Raw genomic sequence first — 21,134 nt, 5'->3', positions numbered from 1 at the left:
GATCCATTATCGATCCAGTCCAAATTCGGCTCATCGATCCTTGCCCGAACATTCCGAGATTGACGCTCAAATAGCCATCATCTCGAGGGGGCGTATTAGGGATAAATGTCCCACATCGGATATTGGAAGGGATCCTTAGTAATATATAAGATGGATGAGCCACTCCACTTATCACCAATTGGTTTTAGGTTGGAAGCTCGTCTAGCTTAACATGGTATCAGAGTCTATCCATCTTATATATTACTAAGAATCCCTTTCAATATCCGATGTGGGACATTTATCCCTAATAGTGCACACCTCTGCGCCCCAATCACTGACTTGCAAAGCCGAGCGAACCTCTGCACCGTCCTCTAGCAGAAAGAGCAAGCCGTTTTCCGACGAGCCAATAGAGCATCAGCGACACCTTGGAGATCCAACGCTTCAGAGATCTCACCACTTCGGAAGAGAGAGAGAGAGCAGTGCCTCCAGAAGACCACCGGATCGCTAACTCCCGTCGGTGATGCGCAGGTTCCGATTCTCAAGGGGAGGAGAAGGATTGATCTACTGGATTGTCATGAATGGCGTCGGAGAGATCCTCTCCAAACAGAAACGATATAAAACAAGGAGAGAGGAAGGAGTTGCGCGTGGTGTTCACGCCACAAAACCACACGTTGCATCTATAATACAAGGGCGATTTTGGTTTAAAACAAAAGCTGTACATTATGTTTTTACTATGACCATTTAGCTAAATAATGTTTGAAATGTGTCTATAGCGTTCAATTGCTCTACTGTTTATTTTATGGAAAATTCCATAAAAATATTTCAACTAAATTTTATTAACATTTTTAATAGCCAATTTTTTTCGTTACCCAATTTAATACCCCAATTAGATATTTTGTTCATTTTAATATACAAACTTTTGAAACTATGCCCATTTTAATATCTATTTTTTGTTTATTTTAATTAAACTACCAATATATTTCAAACAAAATTTAAAAGTTTAGATATTAAAATGGGTACATTTTAAAAGTTTGTGTATTTAATTGAAAAAGATAATTAATTTAAATATTAAACTGGATAGCGAAAAAATTTAGGTATTAAAAAATTTAATGAAATTTATTTGAAGTATTTTTATAGAATTTTTCCTTTATTTTATGATAGAATATCTTGATGAAAGATATTTTTCTTTGTTTTGATCCGAGTCAGAAATTCTATATCTGGGGTTTATCACAATTTTATTACAAAACTCTTCATTCTGCTAGGGATAATTGTTATTTACTCATGTTGTTTTAAGTTTTAGCATTTTTTTTTTTTGTAATTTACAGCATTTAACATAGTTTTTTTTTCTTTCACTAGAGCTTCATGGTCGTTTAATTTAATTATATTTAGATGTAACTGCTTTTTAAAAAAAAAAATATTTATAATCATGTAATGTAATAATCTCCTCTCCAGAGGTGAAGGAAGCTTGATTAAGCAAAACAGCATCAATTACACAATTCCATAAACCCAAATTGTTCAGCTTAAGATCCAAATTAGCTTTTATTTTTATTCAAAAGAGACTGAGACAAAACAATAAATCACTCACTCAGAGCATAAACCAGCGCTCTCACATTCTTACTTGGTCTTGGTGGGAACCCATGGTTGGTACCGAGTCCAGTTCTTTTGCCCCGGGTTCAAGGTATGTCCTTTAGAATGGTAAATGTACGCATCACCATGTCCAGAGAAGTTCTCTCTATGCTCAATCCCATACCTTTTTGGTTTCTGACTCAACAGCTTCAAATAAAAAGAGAGACACATTGGATTTTCTTCAACTTATTATAACTATAGCATATTTAAAATCGGTTTTATATTTATATACCTCATCTCCAGTGTGATCGGTGATGAAATGAAGCCATCCGTGCCATTCTGCTGGCACTTGAGATGCGTTGTAACGATCCTTGGATGCATATTCTACCCACCTGTGTCGACCTGTTAGAAAGTGACTCAATGTTTCAATGTAATAAAGCGAATTGGATAGAGTATACAGTCACACCACTATGTTTTTACCAAATAAAATTATGCAATCTAGCAGATAAAAGATGTTGGTTCGATAAAATAGTTCCAGGGTTAAACCAAAATGCTACATTTCAGAGTAGACAAGAGACATTTGAAGTATATTCTATAAAATTCACTGGACGAGAATAGATAGTAACTGTTATTGTAAAGGGAACAGCGTACCACACTGAGTATCGCCGAGCTTCTGGTAGTATTTGTTACCGAACTTGTCCACACCAATAAGCGTTGCTCCTATGTTGTGTATTTTGGTTTGCCTTAAATAATACGGAGACATAAAAAAAAAAAAAAATATACATTGATCAGAAACTGTGACTCAACAACAAATAAAACTACAACGATTTAAACCAGTTGAATCATGTATACATTAGATACTTACAAGAGGTTCCCATCTGGCAGACATCTCCTGTAATGAGAAAATTGAAATAACCAATTAGAGAGAATGGCTATGTTATAAGGGATCTAACAAAATCGAATCGAAGAGGACGAGAGATAAGAAATACTAACAGAAAGCCTTCTTCTCGGATCATCCTGAGGAAACCTCCGAGACCTTTCTCTCTGATCGCCTCCAACGCACTCTTCGCCACCGTCAATGCCATCGCTGTCCTCTCTCTATCTGGATCGATGTCGGAAACTCGAAACAACAAGGAACAGATACGATAGACATTTGCCAAAAACGCACCGTTTTGTTCTCTGTGTTGCATTATTCGCATGGATCCTACGTTTCATGGGCCACACTAATACTTGCTCGCTGTTTCCTGAATCAACATTTTATTATTGGGCCCAAACTAGAATCCAATAAAATAAGCATTTTGTAACAATCATTTAGTTATACAATTGTTTTTTTTTTTTGCTAAATTAGTAATACAATATTCAAATCTAATATAAATGGTATTAGAATCCAAATTTTATGGAAATTTTATTCTGAGAAACATATAATTTGAACACTACAATGTTTTTAAATCATACCAAAAGAGGGATGTCAAAATAAATAAAATCATACCAAAGAGGGATGTCAAACAAATAAAATCATACCAAGGAGGGATGTCAAACAAATAAAATCATACCAAAGAGGGATGTATGTATTCAATTTCAAGGGTGAGAATATGCATATCCACCTACTTTTCTTAAAAAAACTTTGTCAATTTTAGTTAATTTTAAGAACTAATCTTTTTTATGGATCCATTACATTTTGTGATTGTGCCCTCAATATCTTAGGTGATTCAATCAATTAATTTAAAATAGATAAACAAAATGTAAAAGATGGAAAAGTTAAATATATTACAAATTAAAAAAATAATAGCCAATTTACTTATATTTTTGTCTAAATTTACTTATGTTTTTATAGCTTTTCACTAAAAACTCACAAAAATGACAACAAATATCATAGTATACGCATTTTTAAATAGTAGTTTAATATAAAGAGAAAAAAAAATATAACTAATAACATTGTTTATCACATACAAAAATTATGAATGAATACCATATAAGGTTTAAATAGTCTAAATAATTTATTACCTTTTATCAATTAAACAATATAAAGAAATATATTTTTGCTTATTGTGCCAGCAAAGATGTAGAAATAATGTGTCAATATGCAATACTATTTATTGACTTATTTAGTTATTTTACATGAATGCATTGTATTTTATTATAAACTTCCATATAATCCATGTTTATCTTTTGAATGCCACATATATAAATATAAAAATCAAATATTACAAAAAATAACAAGAAAACAAAAAAATAATCTAGAAATAATGTATACATATATGGTACCATATATTGACTTATTTAGTTATTTTATATGAATGCAATGTATTTTATCATAAACATTCCTTATAATTTCATGTAAATCTTTGAATTCCATATATATATATAAACATATATATATATTCAGCAAATACCATATATATAAATATATAAAATAATAAGAAAAAAAAATCTATACAAATATGTTTTCCTTCACATTTTCCCTCACTTAAGCATTTTCTGTACGTTTCTTGGCCTCCATATATTCAGTCTCGTGTGGAGTCTCTCTTTTGTTTTGTTTTGCGCATATTCCCAACCATGGCTGCTGAGAGGTTAAGGGACTTGAGTAAGCCTATGGACGTCGCTTTACTCGATGCCACCGTTGATTTCTTTTATGCTACAGGATCTAAGGAAGAAGTAAGTCGAAAATAATGTTTATGGCTCTCCATCGAAACTGTTATGCGTGTTGTCGTTGCTTTTCTTGTTCTTGTTACAACTGATTGTAACTTGTGTTAAATAAAATTACAACAATGCTTCTGACAATCATTTGATGCTTTGGTGTAGTGCATTGCGTATGTTTTCGTTACTTAGTTTAAAATCTAACACAAGTTAATGATCAAAACATCTTTCAGAGAGCTGCTGCGGATAATATTTTACGGGATTTGAAAGCTAATCCTGATACTTGGCTTCAAGTGGCTCACATCCTGCAGAACACCAGGAGTACGCATACCAAGTATTTTGCCCTTCAGGTAAGTTTAGTAAATTTGCTTATATATATCCAACGTACGAATAATGGTTACTTTTTTGAGGGGCTTGCTTGCTCTAGTTGCTACAAGGAAAAGTTCTCATGGATTCCATCTTTCAGGTGCTAGAAGGTGTTATCAAATATAGGTGGAAGGCATTACCAGTTGTACAACGTGATGGAATGAAAATGTACATCTCTGACGTCATTGTGCAGGTACATATATATATTTAAGAGCGCATTAGTTTTTTTGTTTTGTTAGAAGCAAGATGCTAGGTTAAGTAAACTGAGCTGTTTTGATAACTAATTTACCGTGTAGCTTTCAAAGAACGAAGCATCTTTCAGATCGGAAAGGTTTTATATCAACAAGTTAAATCTCATCTTGGTTCAGGTATCTTCAGGTTTTTTGGCTAATAGTTGTGTTACTTGGTTTATTTTCCTTACTCCCTATGATGCACTTACTATCTGATTATTTCTGATGCTTATATACAGATCTTGAAACATGAATGGCCGGCGAACTGGAGAAGCTTTATACCTGATCTAGTTAATGCTGCTAAAACCAGCGAATCTATCTGTGAGAATGGCATGGCTATTTTGAAAGTAAGTGCATGCATATTGTCTAGTTAGTGCATTTTGCATTAGTTACGTGTGTGATGTACTTAATAACATTCCTTTTTTTTTCTTTAGCTCCTAAGTGAAGAGATCTTTAATTTCTCAAAAGGAGAGATGATTCAGAGAAAGATAAACGATCTGAAAGAGTCTCTAAACAGGCAAGTTTATTTGAACCATGTTCAAATATCTTTCCATAATTTGCAAATGATGATATTGGCCATACTTTACTGAGTTATTCTACTTTCTTGTGTGCAGCGAGTTTAAACTCATTCACGAGTTATGTCTATATGTTCTCTCAGCTTCCAAAAGACCAGCACTTATACGTGCAACGCTATCTGCATTGCATGCCTATCTTTCTTGGATTCCGCTTCCGTATATTTTCCAGTCACCTTTGGTAATATATTTGGAATATAAGTGGAATAAGAAAGGTTTAACAAGTCTAACAATGAAGATAGACTTGATAACTGTTACTGAACTCGTTACTTGCAGCTGGAAACCCTCCTTACGTTCTTCTCTGTGCCGGCATACAGGAATCTCACTCTTCAATGTCTGTCAAAGGTATGCCGGTTTATAGCCCGGTCCATGTTTTGTTGGTGTCTTTATTTTGCTGTTATATGTAACGAGTTATGTTCTTGTGGCAGGTTGCAGCACTTAAATATGAAAAGCACTACAGAAACCAAGTTGTCCAAATGTACATGATTTTCATGAAACATTTGGAGGTAATGCTGCTTGTTTTTGTGTTTTGACAGTTTTGTTACATTGATGTTTCAACTAATTACTCTTTGTTTTCATGCAGGGAATGCTTCCTTTTAATATTAATATCCCAGAGGCATATTCAGCTGGAAGTAATGAAGAACAGGCAAGTCTTTTACGTGCAAATATTTTATATTTTACGGTAACATTTCGAGGTAATGCATGACTGTATATCTTTTTTACCTCTAGGCTTTTATCCAGAACTTGGCACTGTTTTTCACTTCGTTTTTCAAGGTAATTTTCTTTCTTTTTGAAACCAAAAGGAGGAGGGTTTTGCATTTGATTTTTGTAGCCTTTTTTTTCCTTTGCATTTTATGCATTTCAAACATAATACGGTGTTTAATGTTCTTCTTGTTGCAGCTACATATAAATATCCTAGAAACTACATCCGAAACTATTCCCTTCCTACTTGCTGGTCTGGAATATCTCATTAAAATATCATATGTTGATGACACTGAAGTGTTCAAGGTATGTGGGACTTACCCTTGCTAATATACTTCTTGCCGTTGATGCATTTTTAGGTCTCAGCTTTTGCTTGCTTATGAGTGAACAGGTTTGTTGTGACTACTGGCATTTACTAGTTTCGGAGTTGTTTACATCAGGTCAACGAGTAAGTCACCCCTGCACTAACTCCAAGCCTCTTAGGATTCCAAATGTGGCTACTTACGTTTTTTGTCTTGATTTGCCTATTGTCAGATGGTTTTTCATCCTCCTACGGTTGGGAGCATCGAACCTGAAATCACAACACCAAAAATACTTTACTCTGATCAACTATCAAAATTAAGGGGGCTCATGATTAATAGCATGGCTAAGCCTGAAGAAGTGCTAATTGTTGAAGATGAAAATGGGAACATTGTCCGCGAAACTATGAAGGATTGTGATGTTTTTCTCCAGTATAGGGTACCAACTTTATATATCTGCTATCTTCTGTTATATAAGATGTAACAAAGAATAATAACTCGATCTAACAGTTGACTTGTTTCACATTTAACACTGTGTCAGATAATGCGGGAGACATTGATCTTCCTCACACACTTCGATAATGATGACACTGAAAGACAGGTACTTACTATGAGGGATGTAAGATTGTACTTATTGTTTGGATTAATGATTTGAAGGCTTATCTGACCTTGTTGTATTGATGCCAACTTTTTGTTGTTCATGCAAAGATGTTGAGTAAGCTAAGCAAACAGATAAACAAAAAAGAATGGACACGGAATGATCTGAACACTTTGTGCTGGGCTATTGGGTCTATTTCTGGTTCCATGGATGTAGCAAATGTAAGATCTCCTTGCATCTTCAATGAACAACAGTTGAAGATTTTGTTTGTAATGCAATAGCAAATACCTTTTTGGGCTCTAGGTATTTGGTAGCATCTTCCTAACGTCCCTAGTCTTCTTTATTGACCTTCCATTCATTTATGGTCTTGTTATTATGTTTCAACCAAATTTTTGCTAGTTTTATCACATTTATTGAAACATTTGAACTCCATGTCTTTATTACAGGAAGACAGATTTCTAGTGAAGGTTATTCGTGCTTTATTAAGTTTCAGTGGAATCATGAAGGGAAATGACGATAAAGATGTTATCGCGAGCAACATCATGTGAGTTTGTCTCTACATTATAAATGCTAATATTGAAACCTATCAAATGACTACTAGCACTAACTTAGTATGAGATTTTCTTACTATAAATGGATCACTTGTTCCCTGCTACGTACCATGATAAACTTGAACTTGTTTCATGCATGATTCGTTTGAGTATTTGATCTTTGTCTTCTTGTACATTCGTTTCAGGTATGTTTTTGGACAGTATCCAAGATTCTTAAAGGGCAATTGGCAGTATATGATGGTGGTTGTTAAGAAGTTGTTTGACTTCATGCATTCGACTCAACCGGGTGTTAAGGTAATTCTTCCCTTTTTTTTTTTGAATATAATTCTTCCCTTTTTCATGATTGAGAACTTTGATTTCAATACCATCCATGTACCAACAATGATTACATGTTAATATTGATAAGAAGCTATTCTTTATTTCCTTCTTGTCTGATCTTTCTAACATTAATCTGCTCAAACTAATATCCTACCTTTTTTTTCTTTTAGGACATGGCTTGTGATACATTCTTAAAGATTGCTCAGCAATGCAAACACATATTCCTTGTTGTTCAGGTATGTACTTGTTAGTTTAATGCACATGGTTAACTCTTGACTTTATCATCTACATTGATGTGATGTGTGTTCATTTAGGTTGGAAAAGAGGAGCCATTTGTATCTGAAGTTCTAGCAAGCCTTAGTACAACTACTAAACATCTTGGGCCTCATCAGATTCAAACTTTTTATGAATCTGTATGTATTTTTCAGTCCTTTCTCGGCAATGGTGATATGAATCTATTTATTGCCGTGATCTCACTCTCTGTCTGTCTATCTTCAGGTTGCTTGTATAATCGAGGCTGAATCAGATCCTCAGAAGAGACGTGAATACATCGAGTGGTTGATGGCTCTCCCTAATCAGGTTTGTTAATAAGCAATTAAGTCACTGCTCAGCTCTTGTTTTCCATAGCTCGCTAAAAGTATAGTTGCCCCCTACAATGTAGAGATGGGCAGAGATTATAGGAGAAGCACGTCAGAATGTTGATTTCCTCAAAGACCCTGATGTGATACATAATGTGCTTACTATCCTCCAAACAAATACAAGAGTTGCAGCTTCACTGGGAAAATACTTCTTATTTCAAATTTCATCGATCTTCTTGGCTATTCTGAATATTTACAAGTAATTTTTTCTATACTTATACAAAACATTTACATTCTTCTCATAACTTAGGAATAATTGGCTTTACTCTTCCTCTTATGCACCAGGATGTACAGTGAACTCGTGTCAAGCAGCATTGGTGATAGTGGCCCGTGTGCTTCGAGGATATCTTTGATTAAGCTTCTAAGGTAGGACGGCTTTTTATACCAAATATATAAAAAAAATCACAGGTCTTGATACCCTAATAGTATATTACAAACTTGAATAATAATACTATTATTATTTTATGCTTCTTGTGACAGGTCTGTTAAGAGAGAAATCCTGAACCTGATAAAAACGTTTCTAGACAAAGATGAAAAAAACCCACACATTGGCAAACATTTTGTTCCACCAATTATGAATGAAATACTTGCTGACTATGCAAGAAATGTTCCTGATGCAAGGGAATCAGAAGTTTTATCACTCTTTGCGACAATAATAAACCAGTAAGTCTTCTTGTCTCAGCCTATGCATGATTTATCAAAAGAAAAGTTGTAAGACAAAATGTAACATGAAAATGTGTTTGTGTAGGTACAAGGTTGCAATGCAAGATGATGTGCCTCGCATCTTTGAATCTGTTTTCCATTGCACTTTGGAGGTAACAGACTCTATGGTCCATGGGAGTATTTTCTTACTACTATTTATGGAAGTAGAGATGGAGTAAAATATATAAAGTGGGTCAATTATCTTTTCATCTTTTAAGCAGATGATCACTAAGAATTTTGAAGATTATCCAGAACACCGGCTCAAGTTTTTCTTGTTACTTCGTGCCATTGCTACATTTTGTTTCCGTGCATTGCTACAGTTGTCAAGTGAGGTTGGTGATTCTGGTCTTTACCTGGTCGTAGTGAGCTATCATATCTTTCTACATCAAATGGTCACTAGTAATCCTTGAGCTTTTCTTGTTTTTTTTATGCCTCTCATCAGCAACTGAAGCTAGTCATGGATTCGGTTATCTGGGCGTTTAGGCATACCGAAAGAAACATCGCTGAAACAGGACTTAAACTCTTACTTGTGTTGCTGAAAAAGTTTCAGGTTTTTAAACCTATGCGTTTCATTTTTAGCCCTCATTATGGCACATTATATATATGTCTGATCAATAACATGTTTTCTCTCTGATTGTGACAGAAATCTGCTTTCTCTAACCAATTCTACCGGACATACTTAATGCAAATTGAGCAAGAAATTATTGCCGTGTTGACCGATACCTTTCACAAGCCAGAGTTCCATTGGCATGTGTTCGTGCTACAGCGTCTATTTCAACTGGTAAAAAAAAAAAATATATATATATATATATATATATATACACACACTTAAAAATTTACCATATAGTTTCAGTGGATCTTGAGGGAGGTCCATTAATATAAAACATTTTCAGGTGGAGAGCGGTGCTTTGACCGAACCTTTGTGGGATGCTTCAACGGTGCCTCAACAGTATCCAGATAACGCCGCCTTTGTTTGTGATCACACCACCAAGCTTCTAAGCTCGTCATTCCCCAACATAAGTGTACCAGAGGTGACAGAATTTGTGAAAGGACTTTATGAGTTGAGAGATCACCCTGTTCCATTTAAGAATAACGTACGAGACTTCCTTATACGGTCCAAAGAATTTTCTGCTCAGGTAACATAGTTTAACTACAAAAGATTGGTTTCTCTTTCTTTTATTAAACCACTTTTCATTCAAACTCAACTGAATGTTTTTTTCTTCTTCTTCTTCTCCAGGATAACAAAGATTTAGATGCTGGACCTATTGCTCCCGACGAGAATCCAGATGAGATGAGTGATTCATAAAAATATTTATTTTCATAGCAAAGTCTTCAAACAATGTCTCTTTATATTATCTTGGATGATTTGGTTTTCTAGTATAATTGAAACCTTTGGAGGATTTTATGCCATAATCAAATTCCTTAATAAATAAAAGTTATCTACCTTATTTGTTATAGGTAACGCTGTATAGATTAAGTACTTACATGCAAATATGTTACATTAGAAAGTCTTTAGGTTAATAGTGTAAGGTCAGCTCAACATTAACTAAAATGTTCTCTTACTCGGATTGAAAACCGGTTTTAGTCGGTTTAATTTTTTGTAAACCGAGTTACAATTGAATTGGAGAGATGAAACCAAGCAAGAATCTAAAAGACAAGTGGAATCCCTCGTAACGAGAACGCTACCTTCCCCTCTTCCCTTTCTTTCTCGGAAAGTTCTTCTTCCTTCTCCTTCATTAGTGAATTCTCGTGGAAATCGATCATCTTCGTTTGATTATCTCTGATTCATTCAGCTTCGCTTTCTCTTCGGTATCGAGAAAAATTGATCGTAGCTTTTGGTGGTTGACATGGGTCAAACTTTCCGCAAGCTTTTCGATACGTTCTTCGGCAATCAGGAAATGAGGGTATCTCTCTCCTTCCTTCTCTAAATCTTCTCTTGATTTTTTTTATTCTCGTCTTACGATTGTTTGCTAGGGTTCTTCCTTTTTCTTTTTTTTTTTTTGATTGAATCGCGTTCGTTAACCTATTGTAACGATCATTCTTAGTTTTAATTCGTTTTTTCTTTGCTTTTGGTATAGAAGTAAAACGAGTGATTGAATCTAGTTCAGTGCTGCTATTAGCTAAAGACTTATTCAATAGCAATTTCTCTAGTTTTGTTTTTTTCTTCAATTGAGTGTTTGTTTTCTTGTATTGATGATCTTGTGCTCAAAATCTTATACACTCAGCTTGTTAGTTTTAACTAGAGTGTTCTCTTTCTTGATTTTGTTGTTGTGCATTTTGTTTGGAGCTACTCCAGGTCGTTATGCTGGGTCTGGATGCGGCTGGCAAAACAACGATACTCTACAAGCTGCACATAGGAGAAGTTCTCTCAACTGTTCCCACAATCGGTGAGTTCGATTTTCTTGAAGCAGCATTTTGATTTGGTCTCTTTTATCTTATGATGCCGCGGATATGCTACTGGCTTGCTGAGGGTTTTGCACTTTTTTTTCTTAACACAGGTTTCAATGTGGAGAAAGTTCAGTACAAGAATGTGATGTTCACAGTTTGGGATGTTGGTGGCCAAGAAAAGCTCAGGCCCTTGTGGAGGCATTACTTCAACAATACCGATGGACTTGTATATGTCTACTACCTCTCTGTGTAGTCAGATACTTATTTCACAGAGTCTTTTCTCATGTTGTTTTGGAATATTCTCTGATTTTTTTTTAATTGTTCTACGCGCTTGCAGATATATGTGGTAGACTCCTTGGACCGTGAGAGAATCGGCAAAGCTAAGCAAGAATTTCAGGTACCTTGAGATATAACTCTGCATAATGCTTTTGGTAAAATTAGTCTCTGCACAGTTTCTTCTAACCTCTGGTAAATGATTTTGGTTCAGGAGATCATAAAAGACCCATTCATGCTTAACAGTGTCATTCTAGTGTTTGCAAACAAACAAGACATGGTAAAAAATTCAAAGCTGTAGTTTTCATTATTTGAATTTTTTTGTTAGTTCTTTGCCCTTTACCAATATTCATCCTGAGTCTGTGTGAACCTCAGAGAGGAGCCATGTCTCCCCGAGAAGTGTGTGAAGGGCTTGGCTTATTAGATCTCAAGAACAGGAAATGGCATATACAAGGCACATGTGCTCTCCAAGGAGATGGCCTCTATGAAGGCTTAGACTGGTTATCCTCTACGCTCAAAGAGGTTAGAGCAGCTGGTTTCTCATCCGCTGGCCCCTTGTTTTAACAACAAAAAAAAACTCGTCATACAACCAAATCAAGCTCGTGGTGTCTCAAGTCTCTCTCCACCATTATATGTACTTTTGATCCATAAACCAAAGTCTTCTTCTTGGCCTCTGACATTGTAGTAATATCACCAAATCAAACCCTCTTGGAAGACCTTTTGTAATGGAAGTGCCTTTTCTTTTGTGTCTTGAAAGCCAATGTTAATTAGTATCAACTATACTCACTGTTTGCATGATATGACACTTGAGCTTCATTATATACACTGATGAAAAAACGTAATATGCAAAATTATCTTTAATTGTCACTTTGAAGCGTATATGATGGTGGTGATGGAACCTTTGATAAATTAATGAACAAAAGCTCAGTCAAGATTTAGTAAAGTAGAGAAAAATTACGAATTAAAAAAAAGGGGAGGAATGTGGTGGGCCTAAAAATAAGAAGCCTTCAAGCTTACGTTAATGGGCCTTTAATTCGGTAACGTAAGCACGCGCTTTTCGGGAGCGCGTGTTAATAATAGGAACGGCGCGCCTCGCAATAACCATCCGGAGGAGAGAGAGAGAGAGAAACGGAGTAACGGAGAGGAGAGAGAGACGAAAGACGACTGAGAGACGGTGGAAAGCAGAGAAGAAGGTTTTTAAACCTAACCTACGGAAGAGAGAGAGAGAGAGCGTAGGGTTGTTATGGGAGTTTTCCAAATCTGAATGGAAACCTTAGTCCTCGCCGGATTCAATTGGCTCCGTTTCAGTCGTTCTTCGATCCGTATCACCGGCGGCTGAGCTGCTTTTTCAGGTAGATCATTAACATCACCGTAGAAGGAACTTGTTATCTCTAGAGAATGGTAGACTTTTTGAGACCTGTTTCCTCGTAGTTACTTAGGAAGAAACTCGTAGAGAGAGAGAGAGAGTGTGTGATCTTGATGGAAGGTGCGGCTGATTGCACGGTGGGTTCGATTGTGTGGGTGAGGAGGAGGAACGGCTCGTGGTGGCCAGGGAAGATACTGGGACAGGATGATCTTGACTCTACTCATATCACCTCTCCTCGATCTGGAACTCCTGTGAAGCTTCTTGGAAGAGAGGATGCGAGTGTGTAAGTAGTCTCTTTCTTTTATCTTTGTTAATAAACAAACTCTCCTTGGTTTTGGATTTGATTATTTTTTTGTTACATGTGTGTTTAGGGATTGGTACAACTTAGAGAAGTCCAAGCGTGTGAAGCCGTTCCGGTGCGGCGATTTTGATGACTGCATTGAGAAGGTGGAGAATTCGCAAGGGCTGACGATAAGGAAGAGGGAGAAGTATGCTCGTAGAGAAGACGCGATTCTCCATGCGCTTGAGCTTGAGAAGGAGATTCTGAAGAAGGAAGTGAAAGTTGAGACTGGTAGGCCTAGGGCTAGGGCTAGGGCTAGGGGGGACTCTCCTGATGCAGCAGCCAAGGAGAGAATGGTTGTGTCTAGGGTTCATGATATCTCTAATGGTGGTCTAAGGCGTAACCATGTTGGTGATGTTAGGCATTTGCACAAAGATAAAGAGGAAGAACAGACGAGATTTGAGGAAGAGGCACAGCCTCGGATGAGAGGGTTGCAGGACTTTGGGCTAAGAACCGCCTCTTCGAAGAGAAAGTTTTCATCTTCCAATGGTCCTGCTGATACTTCCTTCAAGTCTCTGGCGAGAAGCAACTCTTCAGCTTCTTCTAGTGGAGATTATAGCATGGAGAGGCCCAGTTTTACCCTCGGTAAGATGATTATTTTTGGAAACTTCCTGAGTGTGTAGATGGTTGTTGGACACTGAAAGACTTCTTGTGCAATTTTGACTCTGTTGCAGGAAAGGAAAAGACTAGGAACTCGATGGAGGCTAAAAGGACTAAATACATGTTTGCACCAAATGAATCTAATGATGTTTTAGATCTGCATGAGAGTTTGCTAAGCCACAGGGCGGCAATGCATTCCTCCTTTGCTGGTGGTGACCATTCTCGTTATTCGCTTTCAGAATATGACCCTCCTGAGTTTTTGGAAGATGTTGAATCTGTTTCTTCTGAATCCGAAACTGACTCTTCTGATATGGAGGAGGATACTGATGATGACATTCCCTTGCTGTCAGGTGAAGCTTTTCTGAACAGCTAAAAGCTAGTTTCTTATCACATATATTTTCTATTCTGTTGTGTTAAACGATACTCATTTCTATTCTTCTTTGTCTGGCATTGGTGTCAAGCCTCTGGACTTTAGAAACCAGTTTACCGTTTTGGTTTCTTGGACCAAAGTTATCTATGTGTGCGTAGTTTATAGCTATTCCCTAACTAGAGTTTGAAATCTTCTCTTCCAGGAGCTGGGCGTCATTCAGAGCAACACAATCCTTTCAGTAGTAGACATATGTCAGCAGAAGATGAAAGCACCAGCAGTGAGGAAGACTGTTATGAATCATCCATGTCTGGCGACTCTTCTCACCTTTATTCCCAAGATCCAGATAATGAAGCTGGTACGGTTTCCAAGTGGCAGCTCAAGGGAAAGAGAAACATGCGCAATCTTCCAAGAAGGTCTGCACGTAACGGAAGATATTCTGAATATAAGAGAAGGGCATTTGGTCAAAAGCCTATGGGCTATGGATTAGATTCTAGTGGGACAAATGATATGAGCGATGGAACTGATGACACTGATCCCAACGAGAGACAGTTCCGGGACAGAATGACTGGACCAGGTGATGATGAGTATCGGCTCTCAACTATGGTTGCATCCGGATTCAAGAACATCTACAGCCATGACATGCTGGACTGGGATGATGATCCTTGGGAAGGCCAGATTGGTAAGAAGAAGCGATGGGAGGAAAGACTCGAAGGTTCAGGTCAGGAGTTCCATGCGTCTTCTCATCGACATTCTAGAAGAAATATGTATTCTCCGTTGATGGATGTGGAACTAGAAGTACGAGGAAGCTATCAGAAAGGGCCTGTCCCAATTGTCTCCCTGATGAGTAAGTTAAACAGCAGAGCGATAATTGGACATCCAGTTGAAGTTGAAGTCTTGGCAGATGGTTCCTCTGAGTACTTCGGCAATGAAACAACATACCATGACAAACCCTTTCTACTTCCCCATGCTTGGAAGACCGCAAGAAGGAGTAGCTCACGCGTTCCACGGCTGCAACCATTATCACCATCTCTTGAAGCCGATGCTGATGTTCATTCTCCGTCAGGTCAGGGAAGAAAACCGTTTTTTAAGAAACTTGGTTCGGGAAACTTAAGTACTGATGATAACTCGTTGCGGAGAAGCAATCTAATGCATATTCCACGACCACCTGGTGAGAGAAAGCAGCAGCAAAAGAAGGTGATGAAGAACACAAACGCAACCCCTAGTCAAAAGACCAGGGCACTGTCATCATTCGGCAGTGAACAAGCACACAGCGGGATAAAGACCTTCGGTGATGGGACTCACGAGCTATCTAACAGACGGGTACTACAGGGACCACCAACCGTGGCTTGCATACCGGTCAAACTAGTATTTAGCAGATTACTGGAGAAAATAAACAGACCGCCATCAAAGCCGCTGTGAAAGCTTAGAAGAGATCATCGATAAGAGCTCTGTACTCAAAGCATAAACGAGATTTACAGGTACAAAACATATAACCATGTCTTGTGTCTGGTTTTCGTAGAATGGGAGTCACGTTTAGGGCATCGAAATTCTGGGGGTGATGGGTCTTTTTGAGTAACCATCAGGCTTTCATTATGTACTCTGAGGGAAATTTAGTCGTAGGGAGAGCAATTTACGTAGAGAAACTCTGGTTACTTACTGGTACAGATCAGGTGAAGAGTTAGAACAATGATACCACTGGTTCGTTTTGTATATTAATCACTCTCTTGAGTAAGCTTTGTTTCTTTGATCTAGTTCCAGCTTTAGATTTCTTAGTGTTAAAAGTTATTTCTGTGTTTTCATTTGCTGAATCTTCTGCTGGCTAATTATTTTACTCAATCAATATCATCGACTCGATTTGGTTCGGTTTGAACTATAATATAAAACCTTTAGACATTATATTAGACGGGGAAAGCAAAAGGACCCTTCAGACATAACAGACCTTGGAAGGTTTTTCAGGATACTACTACTTGACATACGGTTTGTCTACTTGGAAACTTATTACAACATTAAACATCAGAATAAAACGGTAGGAGAAAGAGAGACTTAAACATGGTGAGTCTTGTCCGAGTCCTCGAGACTTATGGGACGAAACCAAGCAGTCTCTTCCAGCACCGCCGAGTCTTGGCGAGCAGCCTCCGCTGCTGCAGTCTGGTCAGTCGTCGAAGGGCCAAAGACTCCGGTTTGAGGATGAGGAGACCAGTATTTATCAGAATCTGGCTTTATGACGTCGTCAGGAACTGCAGTTGCCTGCAATTCATCCTCCACGTTCTTGTCATACCCCGAGGAATAACCGCTCCTGTTAAAATAAAATTTAATATATGAATGACCCTGATTAAAATTTTCAAGGAAAATAAATAAAAACTATTTTCCTGATGGGTGGGAGGTAGTTGATAGGTAGGTGAGACATTGCCACCACAGAATACCCACAACGAGAAATGAATTCTTATAAATTCTCTGGTCTTTGTATATTTATTAAAGATATAAAGTTTTGTTTTCTGGAAAGGTGAACCTAACAAGTCTTGTAAATAAAATATAAATCAAGTAATGTCAAATATGTCATGGTCAGCTTGCTATCATTTTTACATATCTACAAAGCTGTCGGTCCGATTCTTATCGTAATCTCAAGATATTAAATAATCAGCCACGTAACGCCTACTACTCACATAAATACTATGGTTTTTTTTATTATGTACTATAGCAAATAACTAAAAAAATGTTCTGATTTTTAGAATGGAAATTGAAAACCATTAGCTGCTGGTTAGAGTTTTAACATTTAAAGTCGAGTGATTAAGTGAGCGTTTCAACAACTGCGAGTAAACTACAAAAGGTTATTTAGATGTCAATTCATTGAATGGCACGTGTCAGCCTTTGAATCGGATTAGATTTGGTGTTATCCATTAAAGCCAAATGGCATATGCCATTTATCGTCCACTGTACATCACTTGTGCTTTCTGTACGAATATTTGTAAAATAAAAAAAGGTTTCACCTTTAATAAAGAGTTTGAAGATTTTTTTAGTACACTTGTACCAAAACCACAGAGTTTTTTCTTATCTACTTCATTTTAATTAAGCAACTATGATTGAAAAAGAAGAAAAGGGCAAATCTATGACACTGAAAATTAATATTTTAATTGATCTGAATCCTTACCTCCTTAAAACATAGATATATGAACTTTTTGGATCTAGGATACTCGAACAGTACCTTCAAATTTAAAGTGTTTGGACTAACAAGACAATGATGATACACAGACCGAATCAAACACCAAATCTCTACTATATTCTGTTTTCTGACGTAGAAAAAAAATTATCAGTTTCACCATAATCAAAATGTTATGTTACACGCTACACCGTTGTGGATACGTAGTTTCTTTCTCATTTTATTGTCAGCAATTTATATATTTTGACTTAGTTTCAAGAAAAAAAATATGCAGAGAAAGAGAGAGTGTTGTGTGTTTGATACCGAGAAGTAGTAAATAGGGCAGTGGCGGTGGCGCGTGAGGAAGCGCGTGGGTTGACAGCGAGCTTCCTTAGGCCGGTGATCAGTTGAAAGCTCTTCGATCTGGTTGCCATACAACTCAGTTTCTTCGTCAGAGATTAGCAGCGAAGAGAGAGATTTTCTTTCTTTCTTTACTTCTTTTGTTTGTTGTAATAGTGAGTTTGGTGATTTAACACCGTTTATTATGTGCTATATATGCTTTAGGAGACAAAGGCCCAATCTTGATCCACGTCTCTCACCTACCGAACGCTGCCGTTTCGCTTTCCTCTAACGCTGTTACTTAACGGATGGACGGTGTGTGATTCGAGGCTTTTAAGAAACGGCCCGTTAAAGATTTTGCGATTATATGGGCTGTAATATAAGCCCGGCCCATTTAAAGTCATCTACATCTTCAACAACGTGCGACACGTTCCTCAACATCGTCATTTCACTTTGGAAAATTCAAACTACGAAGAAACAGATTCAGATCCACCGATCTAGATCCGCGACGAATGGCTCTCGAATGGGTTGTGCTAGGCTACGCCGCGGCGGCCGAAGCGATCATGATCGTGCTCCTGACGATGCCGGGGCTAGACGGACTCCGCAAGGGGCTCGTCGCCGTCACGCGCAACCTCCTGAAACCGTTTCTATCCATCGTCCCGTTCTGCCTCTTCCTGCTGATGGACATCTACTGGAAGTACGAGACGATGCCTTCGTGCGACGGAGACTCCTGCACGCCTTCCGAGCACCTCCGCCACCAGAAATCGATGATGAAATCCCAGAGGAACGCGATCCTCATCGCGGCGGCGCTCGTGTTCTACTGGATCCTCTTCTCGGTCACTCATCTGGTGGTCAAGATCGAGCAGCTTAGCCAGAGGGTTGAGAGGCTCAAGAACAAGGATTGATCCATCGTCTTTCGTCTCAGGTCCAATTTAGTGCGATGCCGTTTTGATTTTGGAGTATCTTGTGTGTTTTGTTTGTGCGTTTATCTTCTGGACATTGAAGGACCTAATCGTTGCTACTTTTATATGCTTGTTTGCTTAAACAGATTGAGATTTTGAGTTTTGATTGGCTCATAATATTTTAATTAATTGAGATTAGCATTGGTTGATCCTATGTCACACATTGTGGTTTTTTTATTATGCTATTGATGTCTATTAGTTAGAGCTTAGGATGCAGTTTTGATAATCAGGTAAGTACATTGTTTGTTTTAGTTGAGCTCGATATTTGGTTTCTGATTTCATTGTGAAACTAAGACTGCTTCTTATGTGTTCATGATGTATCTGGAATCTTAAGTAGTATGATAGAGACGCCAGACTCATATCCAATTTTTTTCTCGTTAGTGACACAACAAAACCATACTAGGGCCTGAGTGGGGAAGGCATAACCTAGTTCTTCGTTTACTGACAAGTATAGCGAACTTATATGTTTGTGTTAATGTTTTTATAATTTGAGATGATGATTGACTAAATATGTAAAGGTTGTAGTGATAGTGATTTGTGTACCACTAACATAATATTTTCGCATGTAATTTATATACATGACCCCGAGTGTTTTAGTACTACTGCCTATGTTAATAGACACTTTAGTTGATTCGATTTGCGTAGCTCATAAATTCGCTATATCCTTTTTTTGGTTGAAAAAATCGTTCATGTGCCAAGGGGGCCGTCGTACATAAATGCTTGAAATAAAGTTTGCTTATCAATCATGCACCCACCACGTACCATGTATCCAACCTCCGTCCAATTCTCGCTTCTTTTCATGTGTCACGTTTCGGTCACAACCAGTCCCAAAATATCTTACACCGACCAGAAAACTTTATTTATATAATCACAGAACCAGAACCCATGTTCATGGGCGTGAACATGTTACTTGTGAAACAGAATGAACTCACAAGATAATGTTTTAAATTCGAAGATTCACTTCGTATCTTCTCCAACTAGATAACAATATGCGTTTTAAAAATATTTTAGACATGAAATCTACCAATAAAGTATGCTTATAAATTATAATTGTCAATTAATTTTAATTACCGGCTTACTAGACATATATACACACGTTCATCATCATCACCATAATAGTAAAGATTGTTTTGTACAAAAAGCCACTGTTTCTGCTCTCAAGTCTTGATCAATTAGAAGCGGCTTTCAAGAAGAAAAAAAATATGCACTATCAAGAACAGATGGAGTCTCTTATGTTGGGTGAAGAACACAGACGTGGAAACTGCGTTAGGGACGCAGACGAAGGTTTTAACTCTCCGTCTTCTTTTCCTAACTCTCCTGACGATTCGGTCCGTCGCAGTTCATCTCCTTTAAGGTAAGAAGAATCAAGAATCTTTTCGTTTTTCTTTTCGGCTCGTTAGTTTAGATCTTGTTAAAATGAACCTTGTTGTTTTCACAACAGGAGAGGGTTGTCAAAACATTACAAAGGTAAATCTCAGTCATTCACGTCCTTGTCGGAAGCTCTGACAGTTGAGGATCTCGCAAAACCCGAGAATCCTTTCAACGTGAAACTGAAGCAGCGACGGGGGAACATTCACTGTCGACGGCTCTCCGGATGTGGAGGTGCATCGGAGCAAAACTTAGGCGTGCACGACGCTTTCCACTCCGGAAACGGTAGACCGCTGCGACTTTCCGGTAACAGAGCGCCTCTGAGAGCCCAGACGCTCTCGGCTGCTCATATATCGGCATTGCTCACTCGCACCTAAACCGGAAAGTTTTTAGCTTTTCCTTTCTCTGAACCGGAACCGGGTTTCGTCTGGGACGATGTTTTCCTAGCTTCCGTCTTCTTAATCGTGTGAATGTAAAAAGTTATAAAGTATGTAACTCCTTTAATCGTTTTGTAAATTACAGTTAATCGTGGAAGCACCGTAGCCTAATATGGTTAAAGTTTAAAGGCAAAGTGTAAAAGCTTCTACACCCAAGTCTGGAGTTCGAATTTACGGTTAATTAAATTAACTCATTTATTTAACTCAAGCCTACACTTGCACCGTACAAGATAAACAAGAGATTCTCAAATTATTATGTAGACCACGTGGTAACTCGCTCGCGACGTGTGCAGGATGAAATAGATTAAATGTTTTTTTAGAACAAGACTTAGGTTCATCCCCTGGGTGAACCTTTAAATTCACCTCTTTTTTTATGACCAATCAAATTGCCATGTAG

At 37.5% G+C, this 21,134-nt stretch overlaps 7 protein-coding genes across 8 annotated transcripts; 5 read left to right on the top strand and 2 right to left on the bottom strand.

Annotated features, from left to right (window-relative positions):
- Nucleotides 1-1,411: 1,411 nt before the first annotated feature.
- LOC106292968 (probable NADH dehydrogenase [ubiquinone] 1 alpha subcomplex subunit 12) lies at nt 1,412-2,706 on the bottom strand. The gene is made up of 5 exons (XM_013728642.1): nt 2,539-2,706; nt 2,411-2,437; nt 2,197-2,288; nt 1,838-1,947; nt 1,412-1,752 (listed from the first exon to the last, which is right to left on the bottom strand). Exons 1-5 carry the CDS (start codon nt 2,628-2,630, stop codon nt 1,594-1,596), a joined length of 480 nt encoding a protein of 159 aa, XP_013584096.1. The 5' UTR covers nt 2,631-2,706; the 3' UTR covers nt 1,412-1,593.
- A 1,283-nt stretch (nt 2,707-3,989) lies between these two features.
- LOC106294474 (protein EXPORTIN 1B-like) lies at nt 3,990-10,551 on the top strand. The gene is made up of 30 exons (XM_013730035.1): nt 3,990-4,200; nt 4,416-4,532; nt 4,649-4,741; nt 4,845-4,916; nt 5,018-5,125; nt 5,213-5,295; nt 5,393-5,531; nt 5,627-5,695; nt 5,779-5,856; nt 5,934-5,996; nt 6,080-6,124; nt 6,251-6,358; nt 6,444-6,500; nt 6,587-6,790; nt 6,893-6,952; nt 7,060-7,170; nt 7,396-7,493; nt 7,686-7,794; nt 7,989-8,054; nt 8,133-8,231; nt 8,317-8,397; nt 8,480-8,655; nt 8,742-8,822; nt 8,937-9,119; nt 9,205-9,271; nt 9,380-9,490; nt 9,601-9,708; nt 9,802-9,939; nt 10,052-10,294; nt 10,396-10,551. The coding sequence occupies exons 1-30, from the start codon at nt 4,102-4,104 to the stop codon at nt 10,462-10,464; spliced, it is 3,135 nt and encodes a 1,044-aa protein (XP_013585489.1). The 5' UTR covers nt 3,990-4,101; the 3' UTR covers nt 10,465-10,551.
- A 257-nt stretch (nt 10,552-10,808) lies between these two features.
- LOC106294470 (ADP-ribosylation factor 1-like 2) lies at nt 10,809-12,680 on the top strand. Its single transcript, XM_013730031.1, has 6 exons — nt 10,809-11,062; nt 11,455-11,545; nt 11,657-11,772; nt 11,884-11,943; nt 12,034-12,099; nt 12,195-12,680. Exons 1-6 carry the CDS (start codon nt 11,006-11,008, stop codon nt 12,381-12,383), a joined length of 579 nt encoding a protein of 192 aa, XP_013585485.1. The 5' UTR covers nt 10,809-11,005; the 3' UTR covers nt 12,384-12,680.
- A 258-nt stretch (nt 12,681-12,938) lies between these two features.
- Nucleotides 12,939-16,262, top strand: LOC106294468 (uncharacterized protein At1g51745). Of its 2 annotated transcripts, none has more exons than XM_013730028.1 (5): nt 12,939-13,171; nt 13,259-13,468; nt 13,557-14,110; nt 14,200-14,475; nt 14,698-16,262. In XM_013730028.1, exons 2-5 carry the CDS (start codon nt 13,299-13,301, stop codon nt 15,912-15,914), a joined length of 2,217 nt encoding a protein of 738 aa, XP_013585482.1. In that variant the 5' UTR covers nt 12,939-13,171; nt 13,259-13,298; the 3' UTR covers nt 15,915-16,262. The 2 variants fall into 2 exon arrangements, with proteins under 2 accessions (XP_013585482.1, XP_013585481.1); XM_013730027.1 differs by having other exon boundaries at nt 13,251-13,468.
- A 104-nt stretch (nt 16,263-16,366) lies between these two features.
- On the bottom strand, nt 16,367-18,181 carry LOC106294473. Its single transcript, XM_013730034.1, has 2 exons — nt 17,956-18,181; nt 16,367-16,791 (listed from the first exon to the last, which is right to left on the bottom strand). The coding sequence occupies exons 1-2, from the start codon at nt 18,063-18,065 to the stop codon at nt 16,539-16,541; spliced, it is 363 nt and encodes a 120-aa protein (XP_013585488.1). The 5' UTR covers nt 18,066-18,181; the 3' UTR covers nt 16,367-16,538.
- Nucleotides 18,182-18,396: 215 nt separating this feature from the next.
- LOC106294472 lies at nt 18,397-19,086 on the top strand. Its single transcript, XM_013730033.1, has one exon. It carries the CDS (start codon nt 18,483-18,485, stop codon nt 18,873-18,875), a length of 393 nt encoding a protein of 130 aa, XP_013585487.1. The 5' UTR covers nt 18,397-18,482; the 3' UTR covers nt 18,876-19,086.
- A 945-nt stretch (nt 19,087-20,031) lies between these two features.
- On the top strand, nt 20,032-20,694 carry LOC106294471. Its single transcript, XM_013730032.1, has 2 exons — nt 20,032-20,286; nt 20,374-20,694. Exons 1-2 carry the CDS (start codon nt 20,135-20,137, stop codon nt 20,675-20,677), a joined length of 456 nt encoding a protein of 151 aa, XP_013585486.1. The 5' UTR covers nt 20,032-20,134; the 3' UTR covers nt 20,678-20,694.
- The last annotated feature ends 440 nt before the right edge of the window (nt 20,695-21,134 follow it).

Source organism: Brassica oleracea, chromosome C5 (genome assembly GCF_000695525.1).
Source record: "Brassica oleracea var. oleracea cultivar TO1000 chromosome C5, BOL, whole genome shotgun sequence".
Lineage (NCBI taxonomy): Eukaryota > Viridiplantae > Streptophyta > Magnoliopsida > Brassicales > Brassicaceae > Brassica > Brassica oleracea.
This window is presented reverse-complemented; position numbering and strand designations above follow the sequence as displayed.